The sequence below is a fragment of the Oryctolagus cuniculus genome, chromosome 2 (genome assembly GCF_051225735.1).
Source record: "Oryctolagus cuniculus isolate XC-2025 breed Fujian yellow rabbit chromosome 2, ASM5122573v1, whole genome shotgun sequence".
Taxonomy (NCBI): Eukaryota; Metazoa; Chordata; class Mammalia; order Lagomorpha; family Leporidae; genus Oryctolagus; species Oryctolagus cuniculus.
This window is the reverse complement of record NC_142868.1, coordinates 197,203,243-197,219,762: the sequence shown is the minus strand read 5'-3', so window position 1 is coordinate 197,219,762 and position 16,520 is coordinate 197,203,243. Positions and strand designations below refer to the sequence as shown.

The window sequence follows — 16,520 nt, the reverse complement described above, 5'->3', positions numbered from 1 at the left end:
GGCGTTATTCACAGTAGGGAAAAACTGGAAATGACCTACATGCGTGTTCAAGACTGCTAGGACTTGGGGTTGGTGCTGTGGCGTAGCAGGTACAGCTGCCGCCTGCAGTGCCGGCTTCCCGTATGGGTGCCGATTCCTGTCCTGGCTGCTCCTCTTCCGATCCAGCTCTCTGCTGTGGCCTGGAAAAGCAGTAGAAGATGGCCCAAGTCCTTGGGCCCTGCACCCATGTGGGAGACCCGGAAGAAGCTCCTGGCTCATGGCTTTGGATCAGTGCAGCTCTGTATGGATGTGACACAGCCGTGCTGATGGCTCGGGTCTCTGTGTAGACCAGAGACAGGGTCTGCCCCTGCTGCGGCAACCATGGGTGGGACCCGGAGTGCAATAAACCTACAGCGGGCTGATTTTTCTTTTTTGAGAATTATTTTTTTTTGACAGGCAGAGTTAGACAGTGAGAGAGAGAGACAGAGAAAAAGGTCTTCCTTCCATTGGTTCAACCCCCAAATGGCCACCGCTGCCGGCGCTGCATCGATCAGGAGCCAGGTGCTTCTCCTGGTCTCCCATGGGGTGCAGAGGCCCAAGCACTTGGGCCATCCTCCACTGCACTCCCGGGCCACCGCAGAGAGCTGGCCTGGAAGAGGAGCAACCGGGACAGAATCTGGTGCCCCAACCGGGACTAGAACCCTGGGTGCCGGCACTGCAGGCGGAGGATTAGCCTAGTGAGCCGCGGCGATGGCCAGGTTGATTTTTAAGGGGATCATTTTGCGTGCCCCATAAATGATGTTATAAATATCCAAACGGCCCTCGGAAGAAGCAAGTTCCCCAGCCCTGATGGACAGTTATCATGAAGAACAGAGTTTGCTGTCCACAGAGAGAGAGCTTTGAATTGCAATGGTCATTTTCACGCCTCGAAGAACAACGAGATGAAGGAGATGAAGCCGGCACTCAACAGGGCTGTGGGGGGTGGGGCCAGGAAATGGACAGAAGTAGGCCATGGACAAGCCGCTGAAGTTTTCTGTAACAGGAGACCACGGGGTGTGGGTGCGGGGTGCAGAGGGCTGAGCCTGACACACCCTGCCCCACACTGAGCCCTGAGGTCGGACCACCAAGCTCACCGCGTCACTAAGGCCCAGTGACTTGTCCAAGGTCACCCAGTGAGCGGTCACAGGGGACTCCCCCCTGACTCCCACACTGATCTCTCTGAAAGCAGCTACGCTCTGGGAAGTTCTACCTCGCAGCTCAGGAGCAGCCGCTGACCCGGCACCTCCTGGTTACAGATCAGCTAAAATGCCTGGGTGGTGGCAGCGGCTGGGGGAGCTTCGCCTCCATCTGCACGTGTCGCCAGCTCCGAATGACTTTCCTTTCCCGTTGGCTGTTCCCTCCCCTCTGCCCCTTTTGAGAAAGGGGAGCCCAGGGCCATTGGGGTGGCGCCGTGGCTTAAGCCTCCACGTGGGACGCCCCCATTCAAGTCCCGGCTGCTCCACTCCCGATCCAGCTCCCTGATAATGTTCCTGGGGTGCACCAAGTGCTCGGGCCCCTGCTACCCTCATGGGAGACCCGGATGGAGTTCCAGGCTCCGGGCTTTGGGCCTGGGCCAGTCCTGGTTGCTGTGGTCATATGCGGAGTGAACCAGCAGAAAGACCTCTTTCTCTCTCTCAGTCTGCCTTGCAAATAAATAAAATTAATCTTAAAAAAGGAAAATAAGAAAGGTGACCTCCCTTTCCAGGGCAGGCGGTGTTAAAGCAAAAGTCATTCAGTAATGAGCCAAGAGGAAGCTGGGCTGGTCGTGAGGAACGGCCTGGAATTCTTACTGTTCAAGTCGATCCGTGGGAAAAGCCTTCAGACGGGGCCCGGATGGGGTGGGGGGGAGTACGGAGAAGTGACAGCAGGGAGACCAGAGCATGCAAAGGCCCTGTGGTCAGGCCCTGGGGGGAGAGGGGAGACAGTGGTGACCAAGGGGTCAGCGGGAGGCCGGCCAACCTCACCCTCAGCTCGCTGGCTGGCTCTCAGCGTGCCGCGGCCAAGCCATGCTCCAGCCACCAGGGGACCGACCAGTTCAGAGACCGGGATGATCAGGGGCCTGAGAAGGCTGGCCGCACACTTCCCTGGGCCGTTAGTGCTTGGGAAGCCAGAGGACCCCACGAGGGAGGGGCGGGTGGGTAGCAGAAGGGAAAAGCCCTGAACATATGTGCACTGAGCACGTGGTGGGCATCGCGCAGCCCCCAGAAGGAAGGACCCCCCCCCCCATGTCACAGCGCAGATGAACGTCGGAACCACGCTAAGGGAGATGAGTCAGAAGAGAGACCACGGCTGGGGCCCCGTCTACACCAGGCACCTGGGGGAGTCACATTTGCAGGGGTGGTGGGCAGAGAGGGTGGTGGGAGGGAGTCGGGGGAGTGAGCTCCACGGTACAGAGGTCCGGGCTGGGCAAAGCTCTGGGTGGACGGCGGTGGTGGCCGGGCAGCGAGGTTCATGCCTTTTACGCCATCCATCGCACAGTGGAAGTGGCCAAGGTAGCCTTACGTGTATTCACAATTTAAAGCACAAATCTTTGTACACTTTCAGAGCTGGGGGCGGCAGGAAGTCCGCAGAGTCCTGTCTGGGCGGCTCCGGGCTGGGCTCGCTCCCGTGGCCTCGCTGGGGCTGGGAGACCCGCACGGAAGTGCCCTCTCCTGTGACCGTCGCTGGTGCTGGCTGTGAGCAGGGGCCTCTACGCCAGGCTGCCTGTGTGTCCCGTGTCACCCGGGGGGACGATCGGGGGGGGGGGGACGCCACCCACGACTCATTCTCGCGTGCGGCCGGCTCCAGTCTCCTGCCAGCCACACAGCCTGGCCCAGAGTGAGGCTGTGAGCCCAGCGGGGCGCCCTGGCCGCCATCCTGGGGGCCGGTTTCCCCAGCAGCCAAGGTCTCCCGGCCGAGAGCGGCATCTGCCGGTAGCAAAGCGTTTTTTCCATAGCGGCACAGGGCTGCGTGGTTTGCAGGCGCCCAGGATTACTCAGACCTGGGTTCCAGTTTTCATTCTCTCACCTCCTGTGAGGTCTTCCTGTGAATAACTTAACCTGAACCTAACAACGCCTTCAGACCCAACTTCCTGTTTATAGCCGGGGACGGGGGTAGGAACCGCCAGGCAAATGCAGAATCTGGGACATTCTGCAAGGAAACCGGCGGACTTGGGAAAGTCGGCCTTGTGGGGGAAAGGAGGGGGATTTCAATCATAGGAGGCCGAGGAGGGACGGCGGCAGGAGGCGGCGGGGTAAGCCCCGGCGGTGAACGCTGGCCGGTGGAGTCGCGGCTGCTCTGCTCCCAGTCCCTGTGCCTGCTCTGGGGAAGACAGCGGATGGCCGCTGCCAGCCGTGAGAGACCCGGGTTGGGGGGGGGGGCGCCTTGCCATTGCTGCCGTCTGGAGAGTGAGCCAGCAGGTGCAAGACCTGCCTCCCCCTCTCTCATTCTGCCTTTCAAATAAAGAAAGAAAAAGAAAAGAGACTTAAAAAAGATACAACCAAACACAAAACAGACCCTGGATAGGATGCAGCATCCGACAAATCCTAAACAGGAAACAACTCGGGACATTCGAGTATGGACGTGAGGGAATACTTATCGTCGGTCTTTCAGTTTTCTTTTAAAATATTGTTTATTTGAGAGGGTAGGGGAAAGGTTCACTCCCCAGCGGCCTGCGGCAGCTGCGGCCGGGCCGGGGCGGCGAGCGCGCTGCAGGCGTCCGGCAGGTGCGGCGCCGCCCAGTACCGGAGCCATCGTCCGCTGCCTCCCGGCCACGCACCAGCGGGAAGCCCGCCCCACCCCCCGCGGGGGCGTGGCCGCGGCGGCGGAAGTAGGCGTGACCGCAAGTGGGCGTGGCGCCCTGCCGGGAACCGGGGGGGTCGGGGGCGGAGCCTGCCCTCTCGCGGGCCAATCGGGGAGTAGACGTCAAAACTGGCGCGGAAAGTTGAAGGGCGAAACCGCGGCCTGGGCTCGCGCGCCCGTTTTCCACAGCGCATACGGGCTCTTTGAGCCGAAAGGTCATAGGTTAAGCCAGGAATGGCGCCGGCGCTCGCCCTTTCTGGCGGCGGGGGGCGTCGGTCAGAGCTGTCGGTAAATGGAGCTTTCCGGAGCGGGCCCGCCCCTCGCGGCCCGGACGGCAGGGTCCCCCCGCCCCAGCCGGCCGCAAAGTCCCGGTTCTTCCCTCGTTTCCAAAACCTTCCTTCCGGGGTCTCCGCTCCGCCGGGGGGGGGGTGTACGCCAGGGGCGACCCGCGCAGCCGGGGTTTCGGAGGAAAGCCGCCCCGGGGTCTCGAGCTGGTTTACAAGGCTGCACGCCCCTCGCATGCGGACACCCCCACAGCCGCAGGCCCCGCACTCGCAGGGACGCCGGGGCTGAGAACTCGGGGCCCAGCGACCGCGGCTGTCGCCCCGCAGGCAGGGCAGATCCCGGGATGGCACCCCCGCCCCAGGGACCCAGATGGCGGCCGTGCGGGGAGCCCGGGCCCGCAGGCAGGGCAGATCCCGGGGCCTGGCACCGCCGCCCCAGGAACCCAGATGGCGGCCGTGCCGGGAGCCCAGGCCCGCAGGCAGGGCAGATCCCGGGATGACACCAGATGGCGGCCGTGCCGCAGCCCTGGTGCCGACCGCGCGAGGAGCCCAGGCCCGGCGTGCCCGGACCCCGCAGATAGAACAGATCCCGGGATGGCACCCCCGCCCCAGGGACGCAGATGGCGGCTGCGCGGGGAGCCCAGGCCCGGCGTGCCCGGGCCCCGCAGATAGGACAGATCCCGGGGCCTGGCACCCCGCCCCAGGGACCCAGATGGCGGCCGTGCGCAGCCCTGGTGCCGACCGCGCGAGGAGCCCAGGCCCGGCGTGCCCGGCCCCGCAGATAGAACAGATCCCGGGATGGCACCCCCGCCCCAGGGACCCAGATGGCGGCCGCGCGGTGAGCCCAGGCCGGCAGGCAGGGCAGATCCCGGGGGCTGGCATCCCCGCCCCAGGGACCCAGATGGCGGCCGTGCGGTGAGCCCAGACCCGCAGGCAGGGCAGATCCCGGGATGGCACCCCCGCCCCAGGGACCCAGATGGCGGCCGTGCGCAGCCCTGGCGCGACCGCGCGGGGAGCCCACGCCCCGCAGCCCCGGGAGGCGCGGAGGGAGCTCCCGCGCGGCGCTTGAATCTCCCGCGCGCCGCGCCGCGGGGCGGGGCCTGGCCGGGGGCAACCAATGGGAAGGGCCGAGCGCCGGGCCCCCGCCCCTCCGGCACGCGCGCATATAAAGGCCGCGGGCCCGGGCCGCCGGCAGTCGCTCTCGCGCCGCGTCCGGGTTGCACCTCTCCGCTCCTCGCTCCTCGCTCTCGCCGCCTCGGTCTCCGCCATGCTCTCCGTCCGCGTCCCGCTCGCCACCCTCGCCGACCAGCAGCAGCTGCAGCTGTCGCCGCTGAAGGGGCTCAGCCTCGCCGACAAGGAGAACACGGTGAGCGCCGGGCCGCGGTGCGGGGCCGGGCGGGGCGGTGCGGGGAGGGCCTGCCGGCCCCTGACACGCGTCTCTCCGCAGCCCCCGAGCCTCAGCGGGACCCGCGTGCTGGCCAGCAAGACCGCCAGGAGGATCTTCCAGGAGCCCGCGGAGCCGGTGAGTGGCGGGGCGGGGCCCGCGGGGCTGCCCGCAGGGGGAGCCCGTGCTTGGCGCCAAAGCCGCTTTGTCCGCTCAGCTGACTCGCGCGCTCCCCGCCCCCCCGCCGCTTTCCCGCCAAAGCGGGCCCTCCCGGGGGCCCCCTCCCCCACCGCGGGGCCCAGGGCGACGGCCGACCCGGCTCGGCGGATCGAGGGAAGAGGCGGGTTCGTCGACTTCGGCCTGCACTTAGCTTTTTTTCTTCCCTCTCCCCCTACAGAAGTCCCCGGCGCCTGCCGCTGGCGTGGAGGACGAGCCCCTGCTGCGGGAGAACCCGCGCCGCTTCGTGATCTTCCCCATCGAGTACCACGACATCTGGAACATGTACAAGAAAGCCGAGGCGTCCTTTTGGACCGCGGAGGAGGTGAGCGCCTTCGGCACCTGGCCCTGGGAGGACGCCACGCTGGGGCTTGGACTTGGACTTGGACCGAAGTGCACTTAGCATCTGACCCCCCACCCCCCACCCCACCGAGGGTGCTGGGTGCTGCCGGCCGGGGGACCCGGCGCCGGCGGAGGGAACACAGGGCGGGGTGTGAGCTGCCGGCCCTTCCCTCTGCTGAAATCGCGGGCGTTTGAAATTTCAGGTGGACCTCTCCAAGGACATCCAGCACTGGGAAGCCCTGAAGGAGGAGGAGAGATACTTCATATCCCACGTGCTGGCTTTCTTTGCGGCAAGCGACGGCATCGTCAATGAGAACCTGGTGAGTACCCCGTCCGCCTGGAATTCACATAAACATTCAAGGTAGAACTGGTTCTCTTTCCTCACTTAGTTTTTTTTCCTGGACCGAGTGTGCACTGAGCCATAAGCGACTGCTTGTATCACGGCATTTCCTGCCTCGCCGTCCCTGTGGTGGTTACCTCTTAAGCTGTTTTCCTTCCTGACCTTAAAGAAGCTCACTAGGCTAATCCTCCGCCTTGCGGCGCCGGCACACCGGGTTCTAGTCCCGGTCGGGGCGCCGGATTCTGTCCCGGTTGCCCCTCTTTCAGGCCAGCCCTCTGCTGTGGCCCGGGAGTGCAGTGGAGGATGGCCCAGGTGCTTGGGCCCTGCACCCCATGGGAGACCAGGAGAAGCACCTGGCTCCTGCCTTCGGATCAGCGCGGTGCACCGGCCGTGGCGGCCACTGGAGGGTGAAGCAACGGCAAAAGGAAGACCTTTCTCTCTGTCTCTGTCTCACTGTCCACTCCGCCTGTCAGAAAAAAAAAAAGCTCATGGTAGGAGCAGTGCGTTCACTCGGTGGAGCTGCTTCCTGGTCTGTAAATGGAGCACATGCCGTGAGATGCCAAGCTTTGTCCCAGATCGGTGCTGCGTGTTAAGGGGTGTAGACGCCACCCAGTCAGGGTGTGAGGAGAGCGCACGCAGGTTTTCTTACGCTGCTGTTTTGCCACTAGGTGGAGCGGTTCAGCCAGGAGGTTCAGATCACTGAAGCCCGCTGTTTCTACGGCTTCCAAATCGCCATGGAAAACATACACTCCGAGATGTACAGCCTCCTGATTGACACGTACATTAAAGATCCCAAGGAAAGGTGAGCTTCAGGTGCCCAGAGGTGTCTCGGACAATCTAATTCCTTTCGGAAGAGAACCCTAGAGGTTGGGTGTGATGAACCAAAACCTGGGTCTGACAGTATTCGTGTGGCAAATCTGTCCAGAACCTGCATGCGGGACAGGGTCGGGTGGGGGAGTGGACCCCAAGTAGCACGTGATTTGTCCCCGAGCAGCTTGCAATCTAAATCTAGCGCAGGAACTAGGGCCCAGAGTGTCTGGGATCACGTAGTGTAGAGGCAGCCATGACCTGGAGATTCGTGTAGCTACGGAGGCTGAGATGGTAGCTGCTGTCGGAGGTGCTTGGGAGAGCAGGGGAAATGGGGAGGGTGACCTCAGACCAGGAGCCTCGCGCGGGAGGGGAGTGGCGACGCTGGAGCTACCTGGCTGCTGGGGATGGCTTGGAAGAAGGGGGGCTTGAGAGACTTCGGGGTAAAAGATGGGGCTGTGTGGGTCAGGGCATGACTAGGGGTGCGGCCCCAGAGGGGCTGGGTCAGGAAGGTTGATTGGCGCCAGAAGCCAGGTGAGGCCGAGAGGACAGCACTGAAGGGGGAAGCTCCATGTCTGATGACCTTGGCTGGCTGCAGAAAGCAAGGTCATCGGGTGGAGCAGGTTGGGAGATCTTCCCGGTCCAGGCACCAGGATCAAGGGGCAGCAGAGGTGGGAGTGAGGAAGACCCCGTTGAGGGTGGTTTCCTGCCCTGGAGCGAGCAGCATAGCAGAATTATCCGCTTGTTCTGTTGGCTTAATGTACTTGTGGCCCAGTTAGTGCCCCAGTGCTCGTCTGTGGGGCAGTGTCGGACAGTGGCCTGCAGAGCAGTGAAGACTGTGGTTCTTCAAAGAACTGGAAAAGGTCGGCCCATGAACTGATCTGACTTGAAATAATTATGCCAGTTAAGCCCCAGCATAGAATAGTTGTGTTGGCCTTGGACTTCAATATGAGCTGAAGAATATCTAAAGTTGCCCTCATCAGCCTAAATCAAATGTTGAGGTTTTTTGTTTTTTTTTTTTAAGATTTATTTGAGGCTGGCGCCGCTGCTCACTAGGCTAATCCTCCGCCTAGCGGCGCCGGCACCCCGGGTTCTAGTCCCGGTCGGGGCGCCGGATTCTGTCCCGGTTGCCCCTCTTCCAGGCCAGTTCTCTGCTGTGGCCAGGGAGTGCAGTGGAGGATGGCCCAAGTGCTTGGGCCCTGCACCCCATGGGAGACCAGGAGAAGCACCTGGCTCCTGGCTCCTGCCATTGGATCAGCGCGGTGCGCCGGCCGCAGCGCGCCGGCCGCGGCGGCAATTGGAGGGTGAACCAACGGCAAAGGAAGACCTTTCTCTCTGTCTCTCTCTCTCACTGTCCACTCTGCCTGTCAAAAAAAAAAAAAAAAGATTTATTTGAAAGGCAAGATTACAGAGAGACCACAAGAGATCTTCATCTGCTGGTTCATTCCCCAAATATCTGCAATGGCTAGGACTGGGCCAGACCCAAGCCAGGAGCTTCTCCCAGGTCTCCCAACATGGGTGCCGGGGCCCAAACACTTGGGTGGTCTGCTGCTGCTTCCCCAGGCACATTAGCTGGGAGCTGGATTGGAAGTGGAGCAGCCAAGACTCAAGCCTATGCCCATATGGGTGCTGGTGTCACAGGCTAAGGCTTTGCCTGCTCTGCCACAACACTGGCCCCAAATATTGAGTTTTTTTTTACAGGCAGAGTGGACACTGAGAGACAGAAAGGTCTTCCTTTTTGCCGTTGGTTCACCCTCCAATGGCTGCCGCGGCCGGCGCGCTGTGCTGATTCGAAGGCAGGAGCCAGGTGCTTCTGGTCTCCCATGGGGTGCAGGGCCCAAGGACTTTTGGGCCATCCTCCACTGCACTCCCAGGCCATAGCAGAGAGCTGGCCTGGAAGGGGGGCAACCGGGACAGAATCCGGTGCCCCAACCGGGACTAGAACCCGGTGTGTCGGCGCCGCTAGGTGGAGGATTAGCCTATTGAGCCGCAGCACTGGCTTGTTTTTTTGTTTTTAAGATTTATTTATTTATTGGAGAGGCAGAGAGATCTTCCATCCGCTGGTTCACTCCCCAATTGGCCGCAACAGCCGGAGCTGTGCTGATCTGAAGCCAGGAGCTTCTTCCAGGTTTCCCACACAGTGCAGGGGCCCAGCCAGGACTTGGGCCATCTTCTACTGCTTTCCCAGGCCAGAGCAGAGAGCTGGATCTGAAGAGGAGCAGCCGGGACTAGAACCGGCGCCCATATATGGGATGCCTTCGCTTCATGCCAGGGCATTAATCCGCTGCACCACAGTGCCGACCCTCAAATATTGAGATTTTTAAAAGTAATATTCAGGGGCCAATGCTGTGGCACAGCCGGTTAAGCTGTGGCCTGCAGTGCCGGGATCCCATATAGGTGTTGGTTCAAGCCCTGACTGCTCCACCTCCAGTCCAGCTCTGCTGTGGCCTGGGAAAGCAGCGAAGGATGGCCCAGGTACTTGGGTCCCTGCACCCTCGTGGGAGACCCAGAAGAAGCTCCTGGCTCCAGGCTTTGGCCTGGCACAGTCCCGGCCATTGCAGCCATTTGGGGAGTGAACTGGTGGATGGGCGATCTCAACCTCTACCATCTCTCCTCTATAACTCTGCCTGTCAACTCTTTTTAAAAGTAATATTCAAGGGAAAAGCTAAATAGTGAAAAGAAAACAGTTCATTCTGAGTTCTTTTGGGGAGAGAGCTGACAGATAGTTGAACTTGGCTTTCAATCCGGTGCTGTTATTTAGAAGTTTTGGGAATTGGAGGTCTTTGACCTAAATACTGATGCTGTCTACGCCTCCTAGGGAATTTCTCTTTAATGCCATTGAGACGATGCCTTGTGTCAAGAAGAAGGCGGATTGGGCCTTGCGTTGGATTGGGGACAAAGAGGCGACCTACGGTAAGCTTGCCCGTGGCCACCTTAGACCAGAGCGCGTGTTCCCGGTAATGACACTGCGGGTTTCCCTGGGAATGCCGTGACTCACTGGAAACTCTCGGACAGGAGAACGCGTCGTAGCCTTTGCTGCGGTGGAAGGCATCTTCTTCTCTGGTTCTTTTGCGTCGATTTTCTGGCTCAAGAAACGAGGACTGATGCCCGGGCTTACGTTCTCCAATGAACTTATTAGCAGGGATGAGGTGAGTCCAGTCTCAGGCTGCACCCTGAACACCTGCGGTTCTGAGAGGCACACAGGTCTCATGGCTCCATATCCACGTTTGTTTATTTCCTGTTTATTAAGATTTACTTATTTGAAGGGCAGAGTTAGAGAGGTCTTCCATCTGCTGATTTAACTTCCCGGTGTCTGCTGGGGCCGGGCCAGGTCAAAACCAGGACTCAGAACTCTGGTCTCCCGTGTGAGTGCAGGGGCCCCAGAACTTAGGCACCTGCTGCTGCCTTCCCAGGCGCACTAGCAGGAACTGGAGCAGAAGCGGAGCAGCCAGGACGAGCTGGTGCCCATATGGGATGCCGGTGTTGCAGCCAGCGGGTTAACCCCGTGCACGGCAGTGCCGGCCCCGTGTCCACATACTTATTCAGCAAAAAATGAAGCCCTTTAACTTGCTGACATGTGTTCCCTATATTTATACATGCGTGTTGCTCTTCAGGCTGGACTGTAAAACTCCGTTCCGCTCTGGTAGGGGTCTTCTGGCTTCGGAGTGGTCTTGAGTTTAATTTCTTCCCCAGGGTTTGCACTGCGACTTTGCCTGCCTGATGTTCAAGCACCTGGTCCACAAGCCGTCGGAGCAGAGAGTCCAGGAGATCATCGTCAACGCTGTGAGGATAGAGCAGGTGCGTGGTACGCGTGGGCCCCCCACCCCGGGCTCCAGAAGGCCGCGAGCGAGGCGCTCGTCCTAACGGGAAGCTGTGTTGGCCCGCAGGAGTTCCTCACCGAGGCCTTGCCCGTGAAGCTCATCGGCATGAACTGCGCCTTGATGAAGCAGTACATCGAGTTCGTGGCCGACAGGCTCCTGCTGGAGCTCGGCTTTAGCAAGGTAAGGTGCGGCTGGGAGCCTCCCGGTCTCGGGACCGGCGTTCTGGGTCTAACTCGCCCTGCGCCGTTCCAGGTGTTCAGAGTGGAGAACCCGTTTGACTTCATGGAGAACATTTCACTGGAAGGGAAGACCAACTTCTTTGAGAAGAGAGTGGGCGAGTATCAGAGGATGGGGGTGATGTCGAGCCCGACCGAGAACTCCTTTACCCTGGATGCCGACTTCTAAGCGAACCGCGAGGATGCGCTCTTAGTTTTCCCCTCCTGAGAAAAAAAAGATTCGGAAAAGCGTCCCGAGCTGCACCACGAACTGTCCTAGTGTTAGTGCCTGGCGTCTGTAGCTACCTCAGTGTGCTCTTTCATAGTGCCGGTGCTGTCTTCCAGGAAGCACGCTTCGGCAAAAGCGACCTGGACACTTAGGAGAGGCAGTCTGCCCTCGCGGGGGGACCCTCAGCCAGCCCGCCAGTAGGACGCCCCACAGTGGCTGCCACAGACAGGTGCAGGGTGTCGGCCTCGCTGCTTCAAAGCAGATTCCAGGGTTTACTTGAGCAGCTTGCATTTGAAGCCAGCACTTTACACAGACGTTGTGCTGTCGGGAACGCCTGGCCAGCTCGGTTTCTCCCGCGTACAAAGTCTTATGTTTACCACTAATGGGAACCAATTCAAAATTTACTTACTGAGCGACTAAAGCTAAATCTGTCATTTCTGACCTCGTGAATGAATTGAGGCACCTAATGAACTTAAGGTGGTCCTCACGCCTCGGTCTGCGATGCCCCTGAGGAAGCAGGGCTCCTGTGCAGCGGGGCGTGGCGGGGGACTGCCTGCCCCCTCAGCCTGTGGAGGGGCACAGGCGGCTCTCCAAGTGTTCTAGCTTTGCTCGTAGGAGAAGGTCCTTGCAGGGCCTCTTTGGGGGGGTCTAAGGTAGCATTGTGAATCTCCTGATAGGCGGGTTTTGTTCGAGGACGAAGGTCTTGCTCCTGTTCACTGGTGAGACCGGGGCTGAACCGGCTCCCCTGGAGGCTGTTTGTGATTTTGCTTGTGTCAGTAGGTACTGCTGACTTAGTCCGTTCCTATTTACTATGTGGCTTGAGTTAGGGTATGGGTACTACGTATGTCCTTTTAGGTCTCACCTGTGGTTCATGCTTTGAAAATCACCCCATGTCATCTTGAAGTTTATGCTTAGTGAAAATGACTCAGTGTAACCAGCAGCCACCTAAGTACGATTGTCACCTGGCGGGTCCTAAACCTTCAGAAAATAGGAGCTATTCACACGTTCCGGAGAAGTGGACGTCCCAGGGGGAAGCATGAACGTGGGTGACAGCTGGCTTGAATCTGGCCTCCTGTTAGGGGAGAAGCAGCCGAGATGTTTGGGAGGTGAAGGGGAGCTGGGAGCCGGGTGATTGGTGGCTGATGGTGTTGTGCATTGCTGTTTCCATCATTTGCTGTATAAACGATCAATTATAAAAATTCCTGTAACGTGGAGCCCTTTCTGTCTTTTAAATTATTGTTGCCTAACGCTAATAAATGCGAGTCATGAACCTCAGTGCAGTTAACTAAGCCCGCGCCGTGTTGTCAGGTGCCGGAGGAAGCCGGCCAGCTGACTCCGTTAGCTCCATGATGGGAGAATTCTGCCAACCAGACTCCTTCAACGTTGGAAGGGAAATGAATGGTTTTTAGTACAAGCATCTCAAAGTCTTGAATTGGGACACTGCACAGTGCTAGGCCGACTGAAGCCATCCTTAGGCCAGTTCCTTGTCTGGTAAAATGTGCCTCTTGGCTTGGGAGAAGCGGCTGGTTGGTGAGCGCCGCGTCCGTTTGCCTTCAGTTCTGGGGAAGGGGCTTCTGGCTCCGGCAGGAGTCGCAGGTGCACCTGGAAGGCAGTGCCCCGAGCACCTGCCCAGGGCCCTGCAGCCAGGCTGGGCTTCCCAGCTGAGGCTGCCCCCGGCCAGCCAGCTACCTGTGGGCCTGGATGGCTCAGGTTGGTCCCTGTCTATGCTCACTCAGTTCCTACCCACCTGTCCACGTGCCCTGGGCCTCTGAGGACTCGTTGTCCAGCGCAGCCATTCCTCAGTGAGCGGCTGCCCTGTCAGCCTTGGGGGCTGGGTGGGGAGCAGGCCCCTGCTGGTGGAGCTCACTCGCCTTTCTCCTACAGAGCAGGTGTGTGGGCAGCCCTGAGGGTTAGAACGGCCGCGGTCAGGGAAGGGGCAGCCAGGGCTAAGGGTGATGCTCTGCCCCGCGCTGCTGCTGCCTCCTGTCCTTGGGGTTCCTTTCTGCGGCTCAGAGCAGGCTCCGCTGCAAGGTGCAGGCCCTTAGCAGGAGGCCTTCAGGGGTGGGGTACTCATAGGTGTGTGTTTGTGGGAAGTGGATTTGAGCCGAGGCGAGAACCTAGCTGCTCTGCCCTCTCAGAGGCGCTTGGCTGAGCTGGTTTGGGTCAGGCAGCTGTGTTTCAAGAGACTCCCAGGGGTGGCGCTGTGGCACAGTGGGTAAAGCTGCCTGCAGTGCTGGCATCCCATATGGACGCTGGTTCTAGTCCCTGCAGCTCCACTTCCCATCCAGCTCTCTGCTGTGGCCTGGGAAAGCAGTAGAAGATGGCCCAGGTCCTTGGGCCCCTGCACCTGCTTGGGAGACTTGGAGGAAGCTCCTGGGTCCTGCACAGCTCCAGCTATTGCAGCCAATTGGGAAGTGAACCAACGGATGGATGACCTCTCTGCCTCTCCTCCCTCTGTACTCTTTCAAATAAATAAATCTTAAAAGGGGGGGGGGGCTCCCAGGTGGGAGGACAGCCTCCCGAGGGAAGGTGCAGTCCTGGCTCCTGCTGTCCTCCAGGACCAGCTGCCCAGGACCCGCAGGACATGGCCCGGTGCTGGGTCAGGATTGCCCTGTATCCTGGTTGCAGGCTCTTGGACTTCATCTGCCTTGGGGTAGGGGCACTGGGTGCCTGCGGTTTTTATTTTAAGATTTATTTATTCAAAAGCCAGAGGGAGAGAGAGCTTCCACCTAAAAGGCCGCAAAGGCCAAAGCTGGGCTGGTCCTGAGCCAGGAGCTTCTTCCAAGTCTCCCATGTGGGTGCAGGGGCCCAAGCACTTGGGCCATCCCCCGCTGCTTTCCCAGGTGCATCAGCCGGGAGCTGGATTGGAAGCAGGGCAGCCAGGACTGGAACCAGTGGCTTTACTTGCTGTGCCATGCCAGCCCTGGGAGCCTGCAGTTTTAAACTAGGTAGCACGGAGAGATGTTCAGGCATTTGGGACCGGGTGGGTTGGGCTCCTGACAAGTTCAGTGGTTTTTAGCACGCAGTGTGCGTTGTGATCCCAAACACCAATGCCTGGACACACTTGTCTTCAATGGGACGTGTTCCTGGTCTGTGCAAGCCCCAGGCATGTCTATGGAGAGTCACGCTTCACTGCTCACATGCAGTGGACAAGCCTGACTGGCGCCTGCCGGCTGTGCCGGGGCCCCGATCCGGCCCGAGAGCTGGCCCTGTGGGCAGCAGGAGCTGGACGAGTGTTGCTGTCCTCGGGCCTGTGTGCTGCCTGGCTGTTGCGATGTTAGCTGTGATTGGGTGGCCAGTGCTGGATGTCCGGATGACAGCTCAGGGCTTCTAATGGCCCCAGCCCTGTGGCTGCAGCAGTGAGACGGGGTGACTCAGCCTCTTGGGACTAAGCACTTCCCTGTGTGGAGGGGCTCCCCTTGCGGTGGCGGGAAGCTACTTGAACCCATTGCTCTACACAGGGCTCTGACCCCGCCCCCTCTAGGCGGGGCTCCAGCGAGATGGGGAGGGTAGTGAAACCTGAGGCCTTCCGGCTGCAGACACCTGCGACCCTAAAGGGACAGAAGCCCGAGGCAGAAGTGACCTGACCACCTGACCGTGGGGCCTGCCTCTCCTGGCCTCAGTTTCCGCATCGTGACCTGGGGCGGAGGTGCAGAGCAAGCAGGTGCAAGGAGAGGATGTGCGAGGTGAAACATGGCCGTGCCGTTCAGCCACTCCAGGGTCAGCCCTGCGGCTTTTGATCTCAGGTCTGCAGCCAGCACCATGATGGGACGCTGGCTCACTCCAGAGGGGGCCACTCCCCGCTGCCCCCAGCAGCTGGTGCTCAGTTCTTACCGAGAAGGCGCTGGGCTTATCTCTAAGAGGCCCTTGGCGCTGAAGGCGGCTGGCTAGGACGCGGGACATTTCAGGGAGCTCTTCTTGGTGTATTAGACCATTTCACACAGAAAAAAACATGCGTGGGCACCGGCGTGTGGCTCAGAAATCCAGATGCCAGCCACTGGAGATGGCCGCATCCCGTATCTAGAGCCCTGTCTGGTCCAGCTCCCTGTAACGCAGCCTGGGAGGCAGCAGGTGACGGCTCAGGTGTGCGGGCCCCGCCCCCTATGTGGGAGACCTGGGCTGGGTGCTGGGCTCCCCCCTTCTCCCTGGATCTTTGTCTCCGTCCTCCTCCCTCCACCTGGAGCCTCCCTCGTCTGACCAGCAGGCCCAGCTGTGAGTGCTCGGGAAGTGAATGTTTAGAGGAGCACAGGTTATTAGGATCTTTCAAGAAATCCTATGAAATTCAAATTTCAGGGCCCAAGAGCAGCGGGGGTGTAGCCACACTCACTGCTGTGTGCGTGCTCTGTGGCCTTGCGCCCGGACCAGGGTGAGGAGTTGCCCACCTGAGCCTTTACAGAAGGTGATGACCTGACCTTTTTTATTTATTTATTTATTTTTTTTGACAGAGTGGACAGAGAGACAGAGAAAGGTCTTCCTTTGCTGTTGGTTCACCCCCCAATGGCTGCTGCGGCCGGCGTACCACGCTGATCCGATGGCAGGAGCCAGGTGCTTCTCCTGGTCTCCCATGGGGTGCAGGGCCCAAGCACTTGGGCCATCCTCCACTGCACTCCCTGGCCACAGCAGAGAGCTGGCCTGGAAGGGGGGCAACCGGGACAGAATCCGGCGCCCCGACCGGGACTAGAACCTGGTGTGCCGGCGCCGCAAGGCGGAGGATTAGCCTAGTGAGCCGTGGCGCCGGCTTTTTTTTTTTTCTAAAAATATTGGAAGGGCAGAGTTAGAGACAGAGAGATCTTCCATCTGCTGTTTCACTCCCCAAATGGCCGCAATGACCCTGGGCCAGGCTAGGCTGAAGCCAGGAGCCTGGAGCTTCCCCTGGGTGCAGTGGCCCACGCACTTGGGCCGTCTTCCACTGCTTTCCCAGACATGGTAGGGAGCTTGGGTCAGAAGTGGAGCAGCCGGGACTGGAACCTGTGCCCATACCAGATGCCAGTGCCGCAGGTGGCAGCTTGACTCGCTGCACCACAACGCCAGCCCCCATGACCTGCTTCTTGAGGGGTTCAGGGTTGACTTGGAAAATGGGCAAG

The 16,520-nt window shown here is 60.2% G+C and overlaps 1 protein-coding gene across 1 annotated transcript; it reads left to right on the top strand.

The window, feature by feature from the left end:
* Positions 1 to 5,307: 5,307 nt before the first annotated feature.
* Positions 5,308 to 12,706, top strand: RRM2 (ribonucleotide reductase regulatory subunit M2). Its single transcript, XM_051827838.3, has 10 exons — positions 5,308 to 5,448; positions 5,530 to 5,604; positions 5,864 to 6,007; positions 6,228 to 6,344; positions 7,033 to 7,166; positions 9,990 to 10,084; positions 10,187 to 10,320; positions 10,865 to 10,969; positions 11,059 to 11,172; positions 11,245 to 12,706. The coding sequence occupies exons 1-10, from the start codon at positions 5,350 to 5,352 to the stop codon at positions 11,395 to 11,397; spliced, it is 1,170 nt and encodes a 389-aa protein (XP_051683798.3). The 5' UTR covers positions 5,308 to 5,349; the 3' UTR covers positions 11,398 to 12,706.
* The last annotated feature ends 3,814 nt before the right edge of the window (positions 12,707 to 16,520 follow it).